General features: G+C 45.8%; 1 protein-coding gene across 1 annotated transcript; it reads right to left on the bottom strand.

Moving 5' to 3' along the window:
• Window positions 1–824: 824 nt before the first annotated feature.
• On the bottom strand, window positions 825–3,065 carry LOC146830867 (E3 SUMO-protein ligase KIAA1586-like). The gene has a single exon (XM_085603799.1). The coding sequence runs from the start codon at window positions 3,063–3,065 to the stop codon at window positions 825–827; it is 2,241 nt and encodes a 746-aa protein (XP_085459925.1).
• Window positions 3,066–19,541: the final 16,476 nt, after the last annotated feature.

Genomic DNA, 19,541 nt, shown 5'->3' with positions numbered 1-19,541 from the left:
CGATTACACAGAGCATTACATTCTGCACAAACAGCTCCGTGTTCTCTTATAGAACACTGGGGTAGACGCATGCTGTGACACCGTGATTTAATTAATAGCATATGAGCACAGATCTGTGCTAGTGTAAAATCTTTGACATAGGTATAAAGACAGTTGGAAGCATTCAGTCCACCCGAAATAACAAGCACTTACCACTGCCGTAAGGCGAACAGAAGCGTGTTTTATGTCGCACCCAGGGCACAAGTCCTAAAAAAAGAAGTGGGGGGACTCTCCAAGTTAGGCGGCGTGACAGGAAGTGACATCACGACAGGAAGTGACATCACGACAGGAAGTGACATCACTTGTGAGGCAGATCCATCATTTGCATATATTGCAAGATTTAACAATTGAAGCTGCTTGGTACTTAAGCCTGTGACTTAAGGTCCCTGTATGGAGGAATTAGCAGCCCAAATGTGGATGAAGTTTGGTGTACAACTACATTAGTCAAGCCATTAAGTGCTGTAAGCGAGGCATACTAAAACATGGGACCATGAACAAAAGCAGAATTTGTGTTGAAAAAAGCCAAAGAAAACCACATACTAGAAACTACAATAGTGATTATCAAAACTTTAAAATTTATTACGCTACCGAGAACACGACATTTAAATTTATTGACAAGTATAATACACTGGGACCATGAGAGAAAAAAATGCAAGGTGCACACTGTACAGTTTCAGCTTGATACTCTGTACATCTGTTATTGCAGACATTATGGGACATGTTATATTGCCACAGGATGTCTGGCCATGGAAAATTTGTGAGACCGCTTAGATCATTGAAAGCTATCAATTAAAAAACGACCATGCGTCTGCATATCTTTTATTGTGCTGGGCTGTAGGATCTACCTTTCTAGATTGAGTATCATCTGCATGGCGATGGGCAATCAACCACCTGTTCACAAATGGCACTGGATTCCAAAGAGGCAGAGGAGGACCCATGAGGTTAATGAACATTAATGAGGAAAGGCGTCCGATACCAAGGCAGTTTCGTATGGGTGACATTATCAAGTTCATTGTGCTGAAACCCCTTTCGCAGTCACTTGAAGTCACAGGAAGTGTGTTTATCGCCCTCAAAACAGGTTGCAGTTTCTCTGGAATGTCATTACCACCATTATCAATATAGTCTCTGAAGCCTTCAGATACGCCTTTGAAATTAAGACAGAATCTCCTGCACAGGTTTTGTAGTTTCTCCTCACCTTCATACCATGGGCTCTCAATGTCATATGGCCATTTCTGTGGGTTGATAACATCTATCTCTGATGTAAGAGCTAAAAATTCATCTGTCCGAGATGATGTGGCCGACCTATTGCTTGCAGACTGTGCATACAACCTAGAGCGCAAGTTATCTGCCAGATTTTGATAACACTGGGGAAGGTTTATTTTGACCTGCCCAAGTGAGTCCTCACAGCTGATTGGCACTCCTCTAAATAAGCCACTCTCAATAGCTTTTTCAGCCTCCTTCCTGTGTGTCCCTGGAAACTCCTTAAGCTTTTCAATTGCCCTTACTGAACGATTGATGAGCTGGTAAGCTCGTGGCAGAGTTACCTCATCCCTTTGAAGTGCTTCCGACAGTGTTCCAATTTCATGAACCGCATCTGCAACACCAGCTAGATTCAGCACAAAATCGTAAGATGTCAGAATTCTATTCAGCCCACTGAAAGTAGACCGGTGTTTGGCATCACGAGAAGTACTTAAGCTGGACTGAACAAAATGCTGGTGAAGGGCTGGGTATGACTCCCACACTGCTCGTATTGCCCTTTTGCTAGAAGCAATCCACCGGATTGAAAATACTCGCCCAATTTTCAGAATCGCAATCTCTAGCTCTTTTGCACATGCGGAAAGTTCCCGCTGATTTTTGGGAGACTGGTGGTACACAGCATACAGTTTTTCAAAAAATGATGCAAGGTGCTTAAGGCCTGGCACTGTATCAACCGTGTCTGCTACACTGAGCTCAAGCCGGTGGCATAGACAGTGCCATTTTACAAGTCGAGGGTGTTTACAACATATCCTCTCCAAAACACCAGAGTTTCTCCCAAGCATTACACTGGCACCATCACTGCACACCCCTATCCAATTGTCTGCAAGGAACTGGTTGCAAAACCCATGTTTTTCCAAACATTTCAAGAGTGAGGACTCAATGCACTCTGCATCGCCCCTAGGCAACTCAAGCAAGTCAAGGAAAAAGGTGAGGGGCTCTTTTCCATTGAATGCAGCACGAACATAAATAATTAAAACAGTCAATGAAGAATGGGTTGTTGACTCATCAATATAAACTGAGATTTTTGGAGCCTGTTCAACAATGCCTATGCAAAGCTTTCTCCGCATTTCCTCAGCAATGCAATCAGTTATCTGTGCTGCAGTGAACTCGCTGTGTAGAATCGAGCCCATATCTGACTGATTAGCAACCTGCAAACCTACTAGACCTGGAAAGTCTGAAAAGGGGCGATTATTTATTGCACAAAAGAAAAGAGTGCGAAACACCTTAACCGTTGAAGCATGATGATGCCTCTGCTGCTCCAGGATCGTTGACGGCAGTACCTCCTTCTTGGATGCATCTTGGATAGCACATGCATTACAATGTGCTTCAGAAATTTTATGCTTATGTATTTTTTTCCGCAGTGAGCCTAACTGGCTAGCTTTTGTTGGGCCAGATGCAGCAATGCTCCCAGTGACCCATTCTCTAGACAAACCCACACCCTGTGATGCTCCAAGTAGCTTAACCTCACTGCATATGTTGCAGCCAAGGCGGCCATTTTCACAACTTAGCCATGGATACTTTTCTTTAAATTGAGCCCACTGATTGTGGTCCCAACACTCTGGCAAGCTGGTATCCCTTTCAAAACTGGCGCCCGCATCCCGGATCTTTGTTGAAGAGTCTTCCAGTGGATAAGGTGGAACCGATCCTTGGCTTGACATCATACTCTCCGAATCTTGTGCAGGTACATCGTTCAAGCACGCACTGGGCTGTACTAGGCTACTTTCAGAATCAAACCGTGATCTCTTATTCGCATTTGCAAAGAAATCCATGATGCTGGATTTGCGTTTGCTTGTTTCTGTTGAAAGCAGAAAGCATTGGGTCAGTTTTATTGTTTACATTTGTCACTCAAATTCACTGATGGATTGCTTGGCAAAAATATTTTTTGGATTACTTTTGGCACCTAGCTAAATGTTTGTGGCCCAATGAGCCACCCACCCCGGTTTGTGGTGGTATTACAATAAAAAAAAAAAGAGAGTCACAAAATGTCCTTTTTAAAAAAGAAAAATTCCCTCAATTAGCAATTGATGATCTTCTATTTTACCGGTGTGATATTGCTCATTTCGTTTCCCATGTCATGTATGAACATTACATTGTAAAGATTTGTGGTCATAAATGAACCAAACATTTTCTGCCAAGGAGTATTAGCGCTTTTTACCTCTCTTGGCTACCACTGTTGCAGCCTCCGTGCTAGGGGTAGAAGGTAAAGTTTCCTGTCTGGCAGCAGATGGCTGTGCGAATTCCTGGTGATCTGTGTTGTGTCCTGGGTGAGCATGGGACCCAACGCGGCCCTGCTGTGCTGCAGGATGGACCATTGCAGGTGTGAGCAGGACAAATGCAAGGCAGGGAGATCTGTTGAATAGGATGGCTCCCAAGATACTGTAAGCTGTAGTGCAAATAAAAGATTCCACATTAGGCAACTGTAAGCATTTTCATAGTTGAAGGAATGGTGGCATCCTGCTGTCACCGTCATTCATTCCTTAGAAACGATTCTGAGGCATTCCATAGATTTCCATCAATCTTGAGCACCCAAATTTTTATATTTGAAGAGGTTAAAGCGCTTTTGGATGTTGGCGACACAGCAGTTTGCCTTTAATGAATGCATGGAGACCTTTCAAAAGTGATCATTTTTAACCCTATACTTAGAAACATCCATTCCACAAGGGAACTAAGAGGAAAGTCAATTGGAAAGGCCATGCATGATGTGCAGAGGAGCATTGGTCAAGAGCAAAGCAAAAGATACAGTTCCTCAAGCTATGTTACATGCTTGTAAAGGATGCTTATGTGTAAGGCTCCCAGTTTTCACAATTTTTTTACAGATAAATACAGACAGAAAACAATGTGTTTTCTGTCTACATTTATTTGTAAAAGTGGATAAATACAGAAAATGGTCCTACTTTTAAGTGACTCTCCGTGCTGTCTTTCATAAATTATAGGCCAACAGCTGGACAGCATGTAAATAAAAAAACAGGAGGACATTTCTTTAAATAAAGGCATATGTCAACATAAATGTATGGTATAATGCTAGTATTTACAGTGGATCCTCAGTGTCTATTGCAGTCCAAATATTTTTGCCAGAAATTACTCTACTATGCACATATGCTCCCAGGTCCCACAATGCTTCCTGATGCAGATATCCACCCAATTCCCACAACGGCGCAGTAATTCACAAGCTGGCTTCCTTTCAGCATGGCACCGTAATTAATATATTAGCATGCCCAGTTTACACAAATCCACATTAATGCACTTTGACAACAATGACGAAGTAAACATTTATTGCAAATTACAAACAAACACCGCGGGAAAACAATGTTGTTCAAAGAAACCCGAGAACACAAAAGTAGTGCTTCACTGGTACACTCTATAAAGCAGTGCTAATGTGTTTGCGTGTGAATAAAATCAATCTGGCCACTATGCGACGACTCTGTCTTGCTTTATTTAGTGCTTTATTTATTTTCATATTTTTAACCTTTTATTTCTCTCTGTCCCGAGGCTGCTTTTCGGAATAGAAAAATGTCGTTTGCTACTTCCTTTATTGTGTGGGAGGTAAGCTCTGAATTTTCGCTACAAAAGCAATATGCCCTCATTGCCACGTTTTATTTTGAGTTTGTAGCTTAGAAAATTTTAATTGCGCATGCCCACTGTTATGTGCTGTTGTGATAATGGAATGGAGCAATTCGTTTTTTGGGGTGTCCCCCCCCACCCCTTTTCCGCAAACACAGTGTGGGGTAAATGCATTGTGTGAAACTTGTTAACAATGACAAGGCTTCAGGCGTCCGTAAAGTGCACTGTTTGTAACGCTGGCCGACTTTAATGTCATTAACCCTCGTGCAAGCAAGGAAAATACCTCCACGCCCTACGTTTGCCTCAACATCAACCATTCCTAGGCCGTTGTGACACTGCTCCTATCCTGTCTTTTTTGTCTAACAGTGGCCATCCCTGTACTGTTCAGCGTGCAGTATCAGCCGACAAGACTGCCACGACTGTTTGGAGTATTGGGCCCACCAGTGTGTAACCTATAAAGCGTGTAGGCTGCGGTATCTCCGTTTGTAAAGCTAACCGTGCCACAGCGGTAGTGACTGCGCAGATGTAACTTCTGAATGCTATAGGTGGCAGTCACTCAATGCTATAGGTGGCACTAGCTCGATGGGTCCAGGGGGTACAGCTCCCGTGCTATTTACAGGAAAAGCCGTTTGAGGCTGCATACGGTGGAATATCTCTGTGTGTCTAAAAGTCACACGAACACATTGCCTATTGGAAGGCATGGGGATATTAACTGATTTGCCCAGAATCACAGGTCGGTGAGCTAACGCCGTGAATCTAACATGGTTCTCTAGCTGTGCTCTACATAAACAAATTCTCTAATAAAACAATATTAAAACAGCACCACGTGTACTGCATCCGTTAATATACAGATACCTGAAGCCTACAACACACAAAAACATACACTACACTATATACTGCAGTACACAAACACATTACTACTTGTTTAACCATTACACAATACTACAACTGATACTCTAACACAACCGCCATTCACATTATTGCTACCCTTACTATCGAGTGAAGGGAAGTCTGCAGCGGGAGGCGGAGGCAGGTCAGGCAGCAGGCAAGGCCAGGCAGAACAGCCACGTCAACATCCGGTTCCGGGTCACTTCGAAAAAGCAAAGGAGCTAAAGCAGGAAAGCCCGAAAAATAAAGGGCTTGGAGCAGGAGGGCGGGACTGCCGAGTTGCAGACCCACCCACCCATTGGTTGAAGATCACGGCGTCTATTGGTGGCTACCCTGGCAACGGTGAACCTGGTAGGTGCAGGGGCATGGGGCGTGATGATTGGCGGCAGTCCGAGAAATTTCCGGATTCAGCCAGCCACCCGGAAATACATTGTTGTTTGTGGTCTTCACTTTGTGCGCGCGTATTTGGGAAGGGTGGACGGCGTTTTGATTGAGCAGGGTGGACGGCGTCCACCCTGGAAAACCCTGGAAAATAAGTGGGGGGATGCCGTCCACCCGCGTGGTACCCCGACTCGTGCCCTGGTCGCACCGTATAAAATTCAGAGAATAGCCCCCTAATACTAACGCACCAGCACGTTAGGTTTTGAAACATTTCACAAGTATCACACAACTCAGTGGCCTTCTTAAGCAGTAAATTAATGTTAGACATTGTTTAATTTTGTAGATAATCCCCAGATGAAGGCCAAACAGGCCGAAATGCATTGGGATAAAAAATAACATGGTAAACCAGGAATAATGCATTCTGGGAATGGAAGTTTACACGTTCATTCATGAAATGAGAATATTGTGATGAAACAATACAGATTGGAATGATTTTTTGAAAAGAAACCTTGGAGAAGCGTGGTTATTTAAAACTTTATTTAAAAACTTTTGAAAGAAATTGGGGAAGCTTTATAAGAGCACCACTGACCTGTGCCCGGGAGACATACCCCACGTGTATGGGGATGCAACCATATTGATATATACCAACGCTCCAGCTCAGGGAGCGATACTCAGGAGCGCGGCATACACTCAAGAATTTTAGTTAAAACAGGCTGTGCACATTCTACAATAGAGGACCCTAAAGTAGGCCACAAGGTCTGGTGCCTAGTATTTAAAAGTGGAACATGTATGGATTTAGTGATGGACTGTTCCTATAGTGACTAGTCCCAAATGTTATTTTCACTGTAAAGGGTTGTAGTTGTTTTCTCTAAAATATCATAGTGCAATTAAAATACTATATTTGGTAACTTCAGTTTGGAAGAAGTCACAAAGATCATTTATTACAAATACAATTCAATGGTGAAATTGAGTAAATAAATGTAGAGGAAAAGTGACTTTTAAAATGTCTGCCTGAAACTCCTGTTGGCCTGACAGCCGTTACCCATGTGAATGTTTTCCCCTTGATCATGTGTGAAAACTGCTCCTAGAGCAGAACCAAAGGCTTGGGCCTATTCCAGGACAACCAGTATGTGAGGAATGTGACTCATTCTCATTCAGGAAAGGCAGTTGGGGGTGGGGGTCAAGAACTTCATTAACTTAAAAGGGGCCATGGCGTATCTGTCCATTCATAATTAACTGTAAATTGAGCTCCAAGAAAAAGGGATATTTGATCGCAGGTCAAATGTAGCATCCGTTCAGCGGAGCAGGAGCTGTCTCAGAACCAGTTCAGTGTGTTCGAGGAAGGGACGGCTCATTTACATATACACTCCCTTAGGTCGGGCATGTGCCTTCTCAGAGGGCAGACAGGTTTTTGCCATCTTGTTTTTCCCTGAGAATGGTGCTCTGTGGGATAATTAGTAGTAAGGCAAAAAGGATGTGCTTGTAAAGTGAGACAGTTTGCCCTCTGGAACTTTTTATCCCTTGGTTGTTGGGTAGTGCCCAGGTGTCACCCACATCCACTGACTAGTGAATTGTACAAAAGAGGTGTGTCACAAGATCAGCCGAGAAGGCGTCAGACCAGGGGGTGACTGGTGGGAAGCTCAGGAAGTCATGGGCCATATGCTTTATTCTCCCCAGGGAGACTCGTGGACGGCTTCCCTAACGGATGTATCGGACTGTGAAATTGACCCCTTTAACTGGGACACACTCCAAGAAAGCCCCGCCCACTGTGATGACGGCAGTATCTGGCACCCAATAAGAACTCCCAACGAGCGAAATAGGGTGTGCACGGACACCGGAGCGAGAAGAGAGGAGAAGGAGATCGGAGGACCAGAGAAACAACTACAGGACGAACCGCGAGGACGCCAGGAGAGGAGATCGAGCCCTGGCGGAGGGAGTGTTACTGGGGACTGGAAGCCGGAGACAGGAGGGCTCCGCAACCACGCTTCGCCGAGCCGCGCCCACGGAGGAGCTTGGCTGACCCAGGTACAGGACCGTTTCTCGGGTTGGGTCGGGAGGCGGGAGAAGGCTGAGGGCTAAAAGACGCTGCCGCTTGCCGCCTGTGCTTTGTAAATAGAGACTACCCTCCCCTCACTGGCACTCCTCCCCCCGTACGAATTCTATCTCTCCTATCACATGTGCACCAGTGTGTTTCCCTCACTCCTGAGTCCCTTGAACTCTTTCAAACGGGATGCTGTATTGACCCCCTCCTTTCTGTTTGTATTTTGCGGACCCCGGAGAGTCCCCTCTCTGCACCTGCCTGACCGGAAGACCCACGCCGTCGGCAGCCTAAATGAGGACCCCATCGCCCCACAGAGAAGAGGAACACTCACCTTCGAGGCTCTATATCATCCTACCGGGCTATCCGAAACTGGCATCCCAGAGGAGAAGAGACTATTTAAAAATAAAGCCTTCCTTGTCCCGACGTAGCCTGTTGCGTTTTCCTTCTGACCCGGTTACAAGGTGCTTCACCTCCCAAATCCTCACAACAAACCTGGACCTGCGGAAGAACGGAGGAGGACCGGACCTACTGTCTGTCCCTGAAGGGATGGATCTGCTTCCTTTTATACCCAGGATAGAGAAGTGGACTACAATGGCCAGTGGGTTGACCTCCTGTGATTACAAGGACATCCAAGTGACCTCTTCCTGGAGTGAACTGCTGACTAGTTACAACTGGACAGCCGTGGCACATACAGGTAAGAGCGGTGGGGTGGTGGGACCGGGTGTGTGGGGATTTTGACAGACGATGACCAGAGCAAATAATTTATTTATTTATTTTTTCCTGGTCATCGTCTATCGAAATCCCCCCACCCGGCTCCTCCTCCCCACCACTCTTACCTGCACGGGCCGTGGCTGCAACTGTAATCTTTCTAGACCCTGCTGATGTCTTTTGCTGGAGTAAGTCCTTGTTCCTAATTGCTGTCTCTTAGGTCCTGGAGGCTGTAGATGTGGCCAAGAGGAACTGTTCCAAAAAGAACAAAAATGTGGGAACTAGGAAATATTTGGCATCTGGAGGGCTGGCACTAAATTTCCAAACCTATCTGACCAAGGCAGGATCTCATCAGGAAAGAAAAGTAGTTTGGTCTTGTTTAGAGCTTTTTGCCACCTGAAACAAAGCTTCAGCTGACTCTCGCGGCTAAGGTATATAGCTTGATGTGACCTGCCAGCTATAGCTTCTAGACTTGTCCCACTGGAGGTTTACGAGCTACAGTATCTAGCTATGGGGCTGACTTAGAGAATGGCAGACGGGTTACTATTTCACAATTGTGACAGATATACAAGGGTCATAGTATGTAATGCAGTTGTAATAAGGGGCACGGGAGATTAGTCATATTTGTAATGGAGTAATCCATCTGCTCAACTCTAAATCAGGCCCTAAGTCCTAATGTAGAAATCTTGAAAGGGTGAAGGCATGAAAAGTATTCAGCAGTTGAGAGTGCTTTAGTGGAGATGAAATTTGAATTTTCCCCACCTTAGCTTTTACCGACAAACATCTTTAGCTGGACTTCCTCCAAGGGCTTTCTGAGTGAGATGACTCCACCAGATAGAGCCCACACCTTTTCCCCATGAAGGATTTCGACTTCCAAATAAGTTAGAAGATAGATACTTTTACCCACTTGGTGTATCTGACCTCCATTCCATTGATGGCAGACTGAAATCACACCTGGGTCACAGGAAACCATTAACAGTGACTCCTTATTGGTGCTTTACTTTTTCTATGTGCTTTCTGCTCTAAAATGTTAACAGTTCATATCTTTGCTGGCCCTTATTGGATTTTATTAATTTCCATGTCACCTTTCTAACTCAATGTTTCTTAATATTTAGGAATTGATTTGGGGATTTTTATTGTGTTGTTTTTTGACTTCGTAATTGTTTTGTTACTGCTAAATACTTTACACACTTTTCCTTAAGTTAAGCCCACCTGCCCTATGCCATAGCTGCCACTGTCAGAGATGGAGCCCAGGTTTATTTATTGAACTTATGTGTTGGACAGGACAAGATTTTGGATGTATTACGTGGGGTGGGCTTACACCCTTTCCAACTAATAACCCATTTTCTTACACATTACATATGACATCAAGGAAAATATGATTTACATATAGATAGCATGAGTGCACATATTAAAACAAAAATGATGGGCACAAATGTGTTTATCCATGATGTGCATTTGCCATGTAAGTTTCTAGAAAAACACATTGAACAAAAGGTGAAGGGGACTATGAAATATATCTTCACTGGAGTCAATAATACAGTTTTGAAAAAAATTAAACATTCTATGGAATGGAGTTGGATTTTCAAAGGTGGCATTTGGCTCATCTGACAGATTGTATCAGTTTCACAAGTGAATTCAGTAGGTGTGACAATAAAAACAAAGGTCCTGATTTAGAGTATGGTGGATTATTATGACGGATATCCTGTCTGCCTTTTTACAAGTGTGACAAGTGCAATAAGATATAATACACTTGTAATGAGATAGGCAGGATGTCTGGCACGTTGGTGATGGAGTAACCCATCCACTAAACGCAAAATCAAGCCCAAAGCTGCTCCAATATGCAGATGGTACTCTACACAGCTGATGTAACTCTCCACATCAGCTCAGATGAAAATAAATGTCATTATGTAAGACTAAGCATGACATTACCTACAAACTAACGACTGAAAAATAATGTCTTATGAGTTGACAAAAAACATATATTTAGATGTATACCTCAGACCCTGGAATTCGTGTTTGGGTATTACTTGCTATTATATGTTAGTATTTTGAGGTCCACTACTTTGACCTATGAGGACATCAGACCCACCAGATCTACAATGTAAGTATCAAATGTAATGTATGACTGCCTTGACCCCTGTCCATCATCCCTATTACAACAACTACCCTAACACTAAACCCAGCCATAATCACTACACTAAAGTTAATATTAAATAATGCAAACTTAATAAAAATTAAATAAGAAATCTAAACCTCAGTCTAATCCTAACTCTAAACTGAAATCTAGGTTAAATTAAACAGAATATTGCACAGAATAATGCATACATGCTTTATTTAAACTTACTACTTACTACAACCATTAAAAAAATGCTATATGAAATTATATTAAAATGAATTAAATCAAAATCCATTATATTATATTAAAAGGTAACCTTGAAATAGCCTTAAAGCCATTCTTGACCTTAGATGAAATTAATTTATTTAAATGAAAGGTAATTAAAATAAATAAGAAACATTAGTTTAACCCTAGGAATAAACCTAGCCAAAATTAATTTCAACTGAATTGAAATAAAAACATTGTAACCTAATAGTTAATCCTAATGCCAACCCTGATCCTACCTGCAAATACCTTAACTTAAATAGATAACTGTAAGAAATTGGGGTATTAGTTGAGAGGGTTGAGTAGCCACCTTAAATAATAACCGTATTCTTTGGCAGGGTGTCCCTTAAAGTCACCACATTAACCTCAGCATCAACTCCCTGGTAGCTATGGCACAAAGCAGAGACGCTTAAGTCAGAGGCAATTTGTAAAGTATTTATGCAGTACTCAAACAGTAAAAGAGTAAAAACACAAAACAACTAAAATTCCAAACCAATTTAGAAAAATATTGTACATTTTAATGAATAAAACACCACAGAAATAATAAAAATCCAATAATGGAACCAGAGTTCAGAAATTTTAAAGTTTGAGTTTAAAAACAGTTCCAAAAGGTGTAAAGCACCAACTCCGGTTATCTAGTTGTGCACAATCAGAACAAGGGTAAGATTCAAGGCCAATTACGATGGAGCATGGGTTGGAAACCAGCACTAGGATTGTCCCAGTTAAAAAGACACTTTCACATTTATAAACATTTACGGAGCAAAAAGTGTTCAGAGGGGGAAAGGCAGCAAGATGTGGCCAAAGATGGGTTTGAAGATGATGGGGAGCTCGGATTTCCTTCTGAATGGCAAGGCTACAGTCAGTGGCTGATGATGGCTAGATTATGTTGGATGCCTTTCGACAGCAGTCCTGATGAATCATGTTTGCTCCTGTGGAGAAGAACATAGCAGGAGCTGCGCAATCTCAGTGGCAATGCACTCTCAGCAGATCAACTTGGCAGATTGGTTTTGGTCCCACGCTGGTACTTACGGCAAAAAGTTGGCAAAAAGCCCCAGGTTTCATGTCTGTTTAGGAGGTATACACTTTGATACCAACCATGGGTCCAAGACCTTGGGGAGATTCACTCCAGCAGAAGACAGAAGCAGGGGCCAGGGCAGCTGGGAATGCAGAAAAAGGTCTCTTGAAGAGTGTTGTGTCCCTGTAGGCCAAACAGGTCAGCCTTAAAAACCTTGGAGACCACCCCTTAGTCCTGGATACAAGAGAGAGAGAGCAGGTCCAGGTCCAGTCTTCTGAGTCCTTCTCAGGTCAAAATCAGGTCCATCTCTCTTCTGTTCCTCTACAGGCCCAGAAGTAATCTGAGGAGGGTACTGTGAGTAACATATTTATGCTTTGCACCAGCCAGTGAGTGGGGAAACACCTGGCCACTCCTAATGGGATTAAAGTTCCCTACCCATTTTCAGTTTTTCCTGTGTGCCCTATGGCAAACAATCCCTCAGTGTCCCTCTCTGCCTACAATCAATATGGCAGAACCATTCTGCCCCTCGTCAGAGGACCAATGCCCACCCCAGAGGTATGTCCATTGAAACGACCAACCCCTCCTCTATGGTCCCTCAATACCGGTTCTGAGGGAAGCCCTTCTCCCACTGGGTTTGGTGCCTGAATGACATAGGAAGGTGAGAGGCCCAGGTGTTAGCTACATCTGCCTGTGACAGGGTAGAAATCTTTGAAGTTAATTAAGTTTCTGGGCACAACCCAGGTGGTCAGTTTGCCAGACAAACAGAACACCTCCTCACATCCAAGGCTTATTCACAGCTCTGGAAGCAAGTTTGCAACTCATCAAAGGCTGGTAACAGGCAACTTTTAATAAAAGTACCTGATAATTAATGAATTGGGTTTGTAATATATATTGTTAGAAATCCACAGCTTTTGGCCAAGTGAGCTGATGGATTTGCTCCCCGTGGGGGTTATTTACAGCAATAAGATCTGTAGCTGTTCCTTGGAGGAAGTAGCAATAAAAGATTTAGTATTGTACCCCAATGCTTTCCTATGGAGCAGCCAATCTTGCTATAGAGTATATGGCTTTTAAGGCATTTTCACTGTAAGTTCATTTTTAACATGAAAACATTACATGTCTTACTTGTAAATACCATGAGGGGTAAGTTTTATTTACCATGAGCAGTAAGGTTTATTTAGGAGTGACTTATAAATATTTGAAAGCATGGTTTTAGACCTGTCAAAAGGGATTATTTTGAGAGGTCAAATGGGCAGTTTAAACCTTCACAGCAGGCCTGCAGTCATGTTTTGCACTGTCACTTCAATGCGTGGTACATGGAGTGCTGCAGGTCACTGGTGATATTTACCTTACAGGCCCTGGGAACACTGTGATTACCATATATTAGGGACTTATCTGTAAGTTAAAAATGCTAATCATGGGTATGCCAAGTTCATCATGTTAAAAGAGGGAGCACAGGCACTTTACCACTGACAAAGTTCTATAACCAACAAAAACAGTCAACGCAAAAAATCTGCTGGGTCACCTCACAAAAGATGGTCATTTCCAACAATAACCATATTTATTTATTATTTATTGCAGTGAGTTTTGTAATACACTACCATAGCACCTACCGTTTACTTCAATTACTTTAGAGCACCGGTTGCAGTTCAAGATATCCATGGTGTTAGTGCAACCCTTTCAAGAATGGTACCTCCCTCAGAGTAAGGAGGATTATTCAGTGTTGGGTAGTGTCAAACCCGTTCAGGGGGCCACAAGGCAGGCCCAGTCTGTATGGCTGCAACCATGGTGGTTGTGGTCATTAACCACTGACATCCATCAAATATGGTTTTGTAAACAGTTTTGACACTCTTTCTACACTTGACTCTCAAGAAGGAAGAGGGCAGTCAAAGGCTACTATGGATGCAGAGTGTGGTACCAGAAGCTCAGAACTCACCATTCAACAAGCAGACATATAGGTGCCGATTACGATCCGGTAAAAACCGGGTACGAACCGTCGGTCGGAGCGTTTTCCCCGTCCGACTCGTACCCGGTCGTAACACTTTACAAACATGGAATTACGATTCGCACGGAAACACCATTTCCGTACGAATCGTAAAAAACACCGACCGACGAAAACATACATACGAATGTGATCCGGGAATGCTGCGACGTGACGTCGGGACGCTTTCAGGCAGCGTTTCACGACCCAGGAATTACGATTCGAACCGACAGCAGTCCGGACGGCAATATTTTCACGGCACCCAAAATGTGCCGGAAAAGCGAAGTACGGCGCAAATCGACCAGAGTAGGTGGCCCGGTACGCACCGTACCCCCCCCCAGCCCCCGTACGTACGCACCGTACCCCCCCCAGCCCCCGTACGTACTCGCCGACCCCCCGTGTATGTACAGCCATGTACGTTCGAGTCGTACCCCCACCCGTGTATGTACGGTGCGAACCCCCCGTGTACGTTCGAGTCCAACCCCCCGTGTACGTTCGAGTCAAACCCCCCTGTATGTACACCCGTGTACGTTCGAGTCGTACCCCCACCCGTGTATGTACGGTGCGAACCCCCCGTGTACGTTCGAGTCGAACCCCCCCGTGTATGTTCGAGTCGAACCCCCCGTGTACGTTCGAGTCCAACCCCCCCGTGTACGTTCGAGTCCAACCCCCCCGTGTACGTTCGAGTCGAACCCCCCTGTATGTACACCCGTGTACGTTCGAGTCGTACCCCCACCCGTGTATGTACGGTGCGAACCCCCCGTGTACGTTCGAGTCGAACCCCCCGTGTACGTTCGAGTCGAACCCCCCGTGTACGTTCGAGTCCAACCCCCCCGTGTACGTTCGAGTCGAACCCCCCTGTATGTACACCCGTGTACGTTCGAGTCGTACCCCCACCCGTGTATGTACGGTGCGAACCCCCCGTGTACGTTCGAGTCGAACCCCCCCGTGTACGTTCGAGTCGAACCCCCCGTGTACGTTCGAGTCCAACCCCCATGTACGTTCGAGTCCAACACCCCCGTGTACGTTCGAGTCCAACCCCCCCGTGTACGTTCGAGTCGAACCCCCCTGTATGTACACCCGTGTACGTTCGAGTCGTACCCCCACCCGTGTATGTACGGTGCGAACCCCCGTACACGGGGGTTCGACTCGAACGTACATGGGGGGTTGGACTCGAACGTACACGGGGGGGGTTGGACTCGAACGTACACGGGGGGTTGGACTCGAACGTACACGGGGGGTTGGACTCGAACGTACACGGGGGGTTGGACTCGAACGTACACGGGGGGGGTTGGACTCGAACGTACACGGGGGGTTCGACTCGAACGTACACGGGGGGTTGGACTCGAACGTACACGGGGGGGTTGGACTCGAACGTACACGGGGGGTTCGACTCGAACGTACACGGGGGGTACGACTCGAATGTACACGGGTATACATACAGGGGGGTTCGACTCGAACGTACACGGGGGGGTTCGACTCGAACGTACACGGGGGGGTTGGATTCGAACGTACACGGGGGGGTTGGACTCGAACGTACACGGGGGTTCAACTCGAACGTACACTGGGGGTACGACTCGAACGTACACGGGTGTACATACAGGGGGGTTCGACTCGAACGTACACGGGGGGGTTCGACTCGAACGTACACGGGTGTACATACAGGGGGGTTCGACTCGAACGTACACGGGGGGGTTCGACTCGAACGTACACGGGGGGTTGGACTCGAACGTACATGGGGGGGTTCGACTCGAACGTACACGGGGGGTACGACTCGAACGTACACGGGTGTACATACAGGGGGGTTCGACTCGAACGTACACGGGGGGTTCGACTCGAACGTACACGGGTGTACATACAGGGGGGTTCGACTCGAACGTACACGGGGGGGTTCGACTCGAACGTACACGGGGGGGTTCGACTCGAACGTACACGGGGGGTTGGACTCGAACGTACACGGGGGGTTGGACTCGAACGTACACGGGGGGGTTCGACTCGAACGTACACGGGTGTACATACAGGGGGGTTCGACTCGAACGTACACGGGGGGTTCGACTCGAACGTACACAGGGGGGTTGGACTCGAACGTACACGGGGGGTTCGACTCGAACGTACACGGGGGTACGACTCGAACGTACACGGGTGTACATACAGGGGGGTTCGACTCGAACGTACACGGGGGGTTCGACTCGAACGTACACGGGTGTACATACAGGGGGGTTCGACTCGAACGTACACGGGGGGTTCGACTCGAACGTACACGGGGGGTTCGACTCGAACGTACACGGGTGGGGGTACGACTCGAACGTACACGGGTGTACATACACGGGGGGTTGACGCGTACATACGGGGGCTGGGGGGGGTACGTTGCGTACGTACGGGGGCTGGGGGGGTCGGCGCGTACGTACGGGGGCTGGGGGGGGTCGGCGCGTAGGTACGGGGGCTGGGGGGGGTACGGTGCGTACGTACGGGGGCTGGGGGGGTACGGCGCGTACGTATGGGGGCTGGGGGGGGGTCGGCACATATGCGGGCACGTCTCCATGGTTGCTATGGGAGTTCGGTGCGGACGGTGTGTTTTCCATCCGGTTGTAACCTCGGATGCACGGGATGGATCGTGATTCCTCGGTCGGACTTCACCTTTCACATTTGTACGGTCAATCGTACGAGGACGTGTCGGACACATTTTCCGACCCAAGGACGTGTGGGGAATGATTCCCAATGCGGTTCGTATGGACTTTTTACCATGCGAATCGTGATTGCCAGTTCGTACGGCACTTGTACGATTCGTACGGTGAAAAGACCGGATACGAGTCGCACGGGGAAATTTTTTACCGGATCGTAATCGGCACCATAATGTATTGTCTAGCCCAGTGTTTGTCTTATCTTAGGAAAAGAATAGTTTACAAACACATTACAAGAAAATATTAAGGACAGAAAAGGGCCCTAGCTACAGAGTTCTACTACATTACAGGCTAAAATCATTGGCTCTCATTCCCACACCCAATGCCATAATTCAATGGTGGCAGGACCTGCCCTGCTGCAGTGGTCTAGCACAGTGGCTGCAGCCCCCTTCCAACACTTCTACAGTGACCTAGTAATGTAGGGAAATGTCTCAATTAGGTGAACCTAGGTCAGCTCAGTTTCATATCAGCACTCATTGGGCCCGATTCACAGAACTAACTTAAGACAAAATCCTAAACTTACTACCATTTTGGTATTCACAGAAGGCACTTACTCATTTTGGTATTCACAGAAGGCACTTACTCATTTCGGTATTCACAGAAGTTAGGTGTCCTAACTTTAGGACTCCTAAATGCCTTCTGTGAATACCGAAAGTCTTAAAATTAGGATTTTTCTCAGTTTAGTAGTAGTATAGTTAGGACTCCTAACTTTAGGACTCCTAAATGCCTTCTGTGAATACCGAAAGTCTTAAAATTAGGATTTTTCTCAATTTAGTAGTCCTAAATCTTAATTTAGGACTACTAAATTGAGAAAAATCCTAATTTTAAGACTTTCGGTATTCACAGAAGGCATTTAGGAGTCCTAAAGTTAGGACTCCTAACTTCTGTGAATACCGAAATGAGTAAGTGCCTTCTGTGAATACCAAAATGAGTAAGTGCCTTCTGTGAATACCAAAATGGTAGTAAGTTTAGGATTTTGTCTTAAGTTAGTTCTGTGAATCGGGCCCATAATATTTTACTATCTGCAGTTCAAGCCCAAGGAGCAGTCTCTCAGTCTCATGCAAGACTTTCTATGCTACCTATCTATGCAAACACAGTGCAGTGTTGTGCTTGTTGCAGTATGCCCTTCGGCATCACAGTCAGGGGGAGCATGGTGGTGGCAACTGCCATGCCTCTTGTATCATGCTGCAGAAAAAGACTGCCCGGAAGGCCTGGCTCAGCAATCGCCTTTCTTCTGCTATAGTGGCCCTCAAGTTCATCAAGGGCACTTGTGCTACAGTGGTGATGGCATTCTTATCCACAGCACGTCAACAGTGGCAGAACAGTCACTGCAGAGATGCCAGGTAACACACTGGTACTTCTGGAGCTTTTGTTGCTTCACAAAGTTCACCTCATGGTCCTCACAGGGAAAGCTGGATGACCTGGGCACTGCTCCAACATGTCATCTTCTTGTTGATGTTCTATGTACCAGGAACATGGCTGGACAGTTCCTTCTTCTTCTGTAGGACTAGGCACTCTCCTTCCCACTCTGAGCAGGCAGGCTTCAAGACACTAGAAAGAACCTCACTGTGTAGAAATTGGGTTGTTGGTTGATGGGAGTGGCACCTATTCAAGCAACCGCCACAATTCCCATTAGGATGAGCCACAAAATTCACTAAATTAACCTGTGCTTAACTTTCTGGCAGCTTGGCAAAGAGCAATCACGCTTAACTTACAGACATTTGTAAAGTATTTATGCAGCACTCAAACAATAATAAAGTGAAAACACAAAACATGAAAAATCCCACACCTATTTAGAACAAGCATTTACAATGCAATGGTCTCGGCATTGGTAAAGTTAGAGCTATTGGCATTGCTCATGACAATGCCGTTTCTTTAAACGTTTTAAAAACAAAAACATAAAAAAAAATAATGTCATGAGCAATGCCAATAGCTCTAACTTTACCAATGCCGAGACCATTGCATTGTAAATGCTTGTTGGGTCTTGCGGCCCTCCATCTAACCTGTCTGACCTGTCTGAGCTATGGAAATAAAGGTGGGTCTGGGCTCATCTATGAGAGCTGCGGCATAGATGGACAGATGTAGACTCCCAGACAGACACACATACAGACATTCAAACTAGAAGCCACACATTCAGATGGACATGTTCACATGCACCTATCCAGAGACAGATCTGCAGAGCAAGGCGTAGCTCCGCAATCTGATGGGTGAGGAGTAACTCTGCGGTCACAGGTGAGAGATAGCTCTGCTATCTGTGACAGGTGAGAGATGGCTCTGCTCTAGGTGGCAGACGAGAGATAGCTCTGCTCTAGGTGACCGGACAGAAGTAGTTCTGATCTATGATAGGTGAGAGATAGCTCTGCTCTCTGTGACGGGTGAGATATAGCTCTGCTATCTGTGAAGGGTGAGAGATAGCTCTGCTATCTGTGACAGGTGAGGGATGCTCTGCTCTCTGTGACAGGTGAGAGATATCTCTGCTATCTGTGACAGGCGAGGGATGCTCTGCTCTCTGTGACAGGTCAGAGATATCTCTGCTATCTGTGACAGGCGAGGGATGCTCTGCTCTCTGTGACAGGTGAGAGATATCTCTGCTATCTGTGACAGGCGAG

This window comes from Triturus cristatus, chromosome 5_1 (genome assembly GCF_964204655.1).
Source record: "Triturus cristatus chromosome 5_1, aTriCri1.1, whole genome shotgun sequence".
Classification (NCBI taxonomy): Eukaryota; Metazoa; Chordata; class Amphibia; order Caudata; family Salamandridae; genus Triturus; species Triturus cristatus.
The sequence above is the reverse complement of the archived record's forward strand: the minus strand, read 5'-3'. Positions and strand labels throughout refer to the sequence as shown.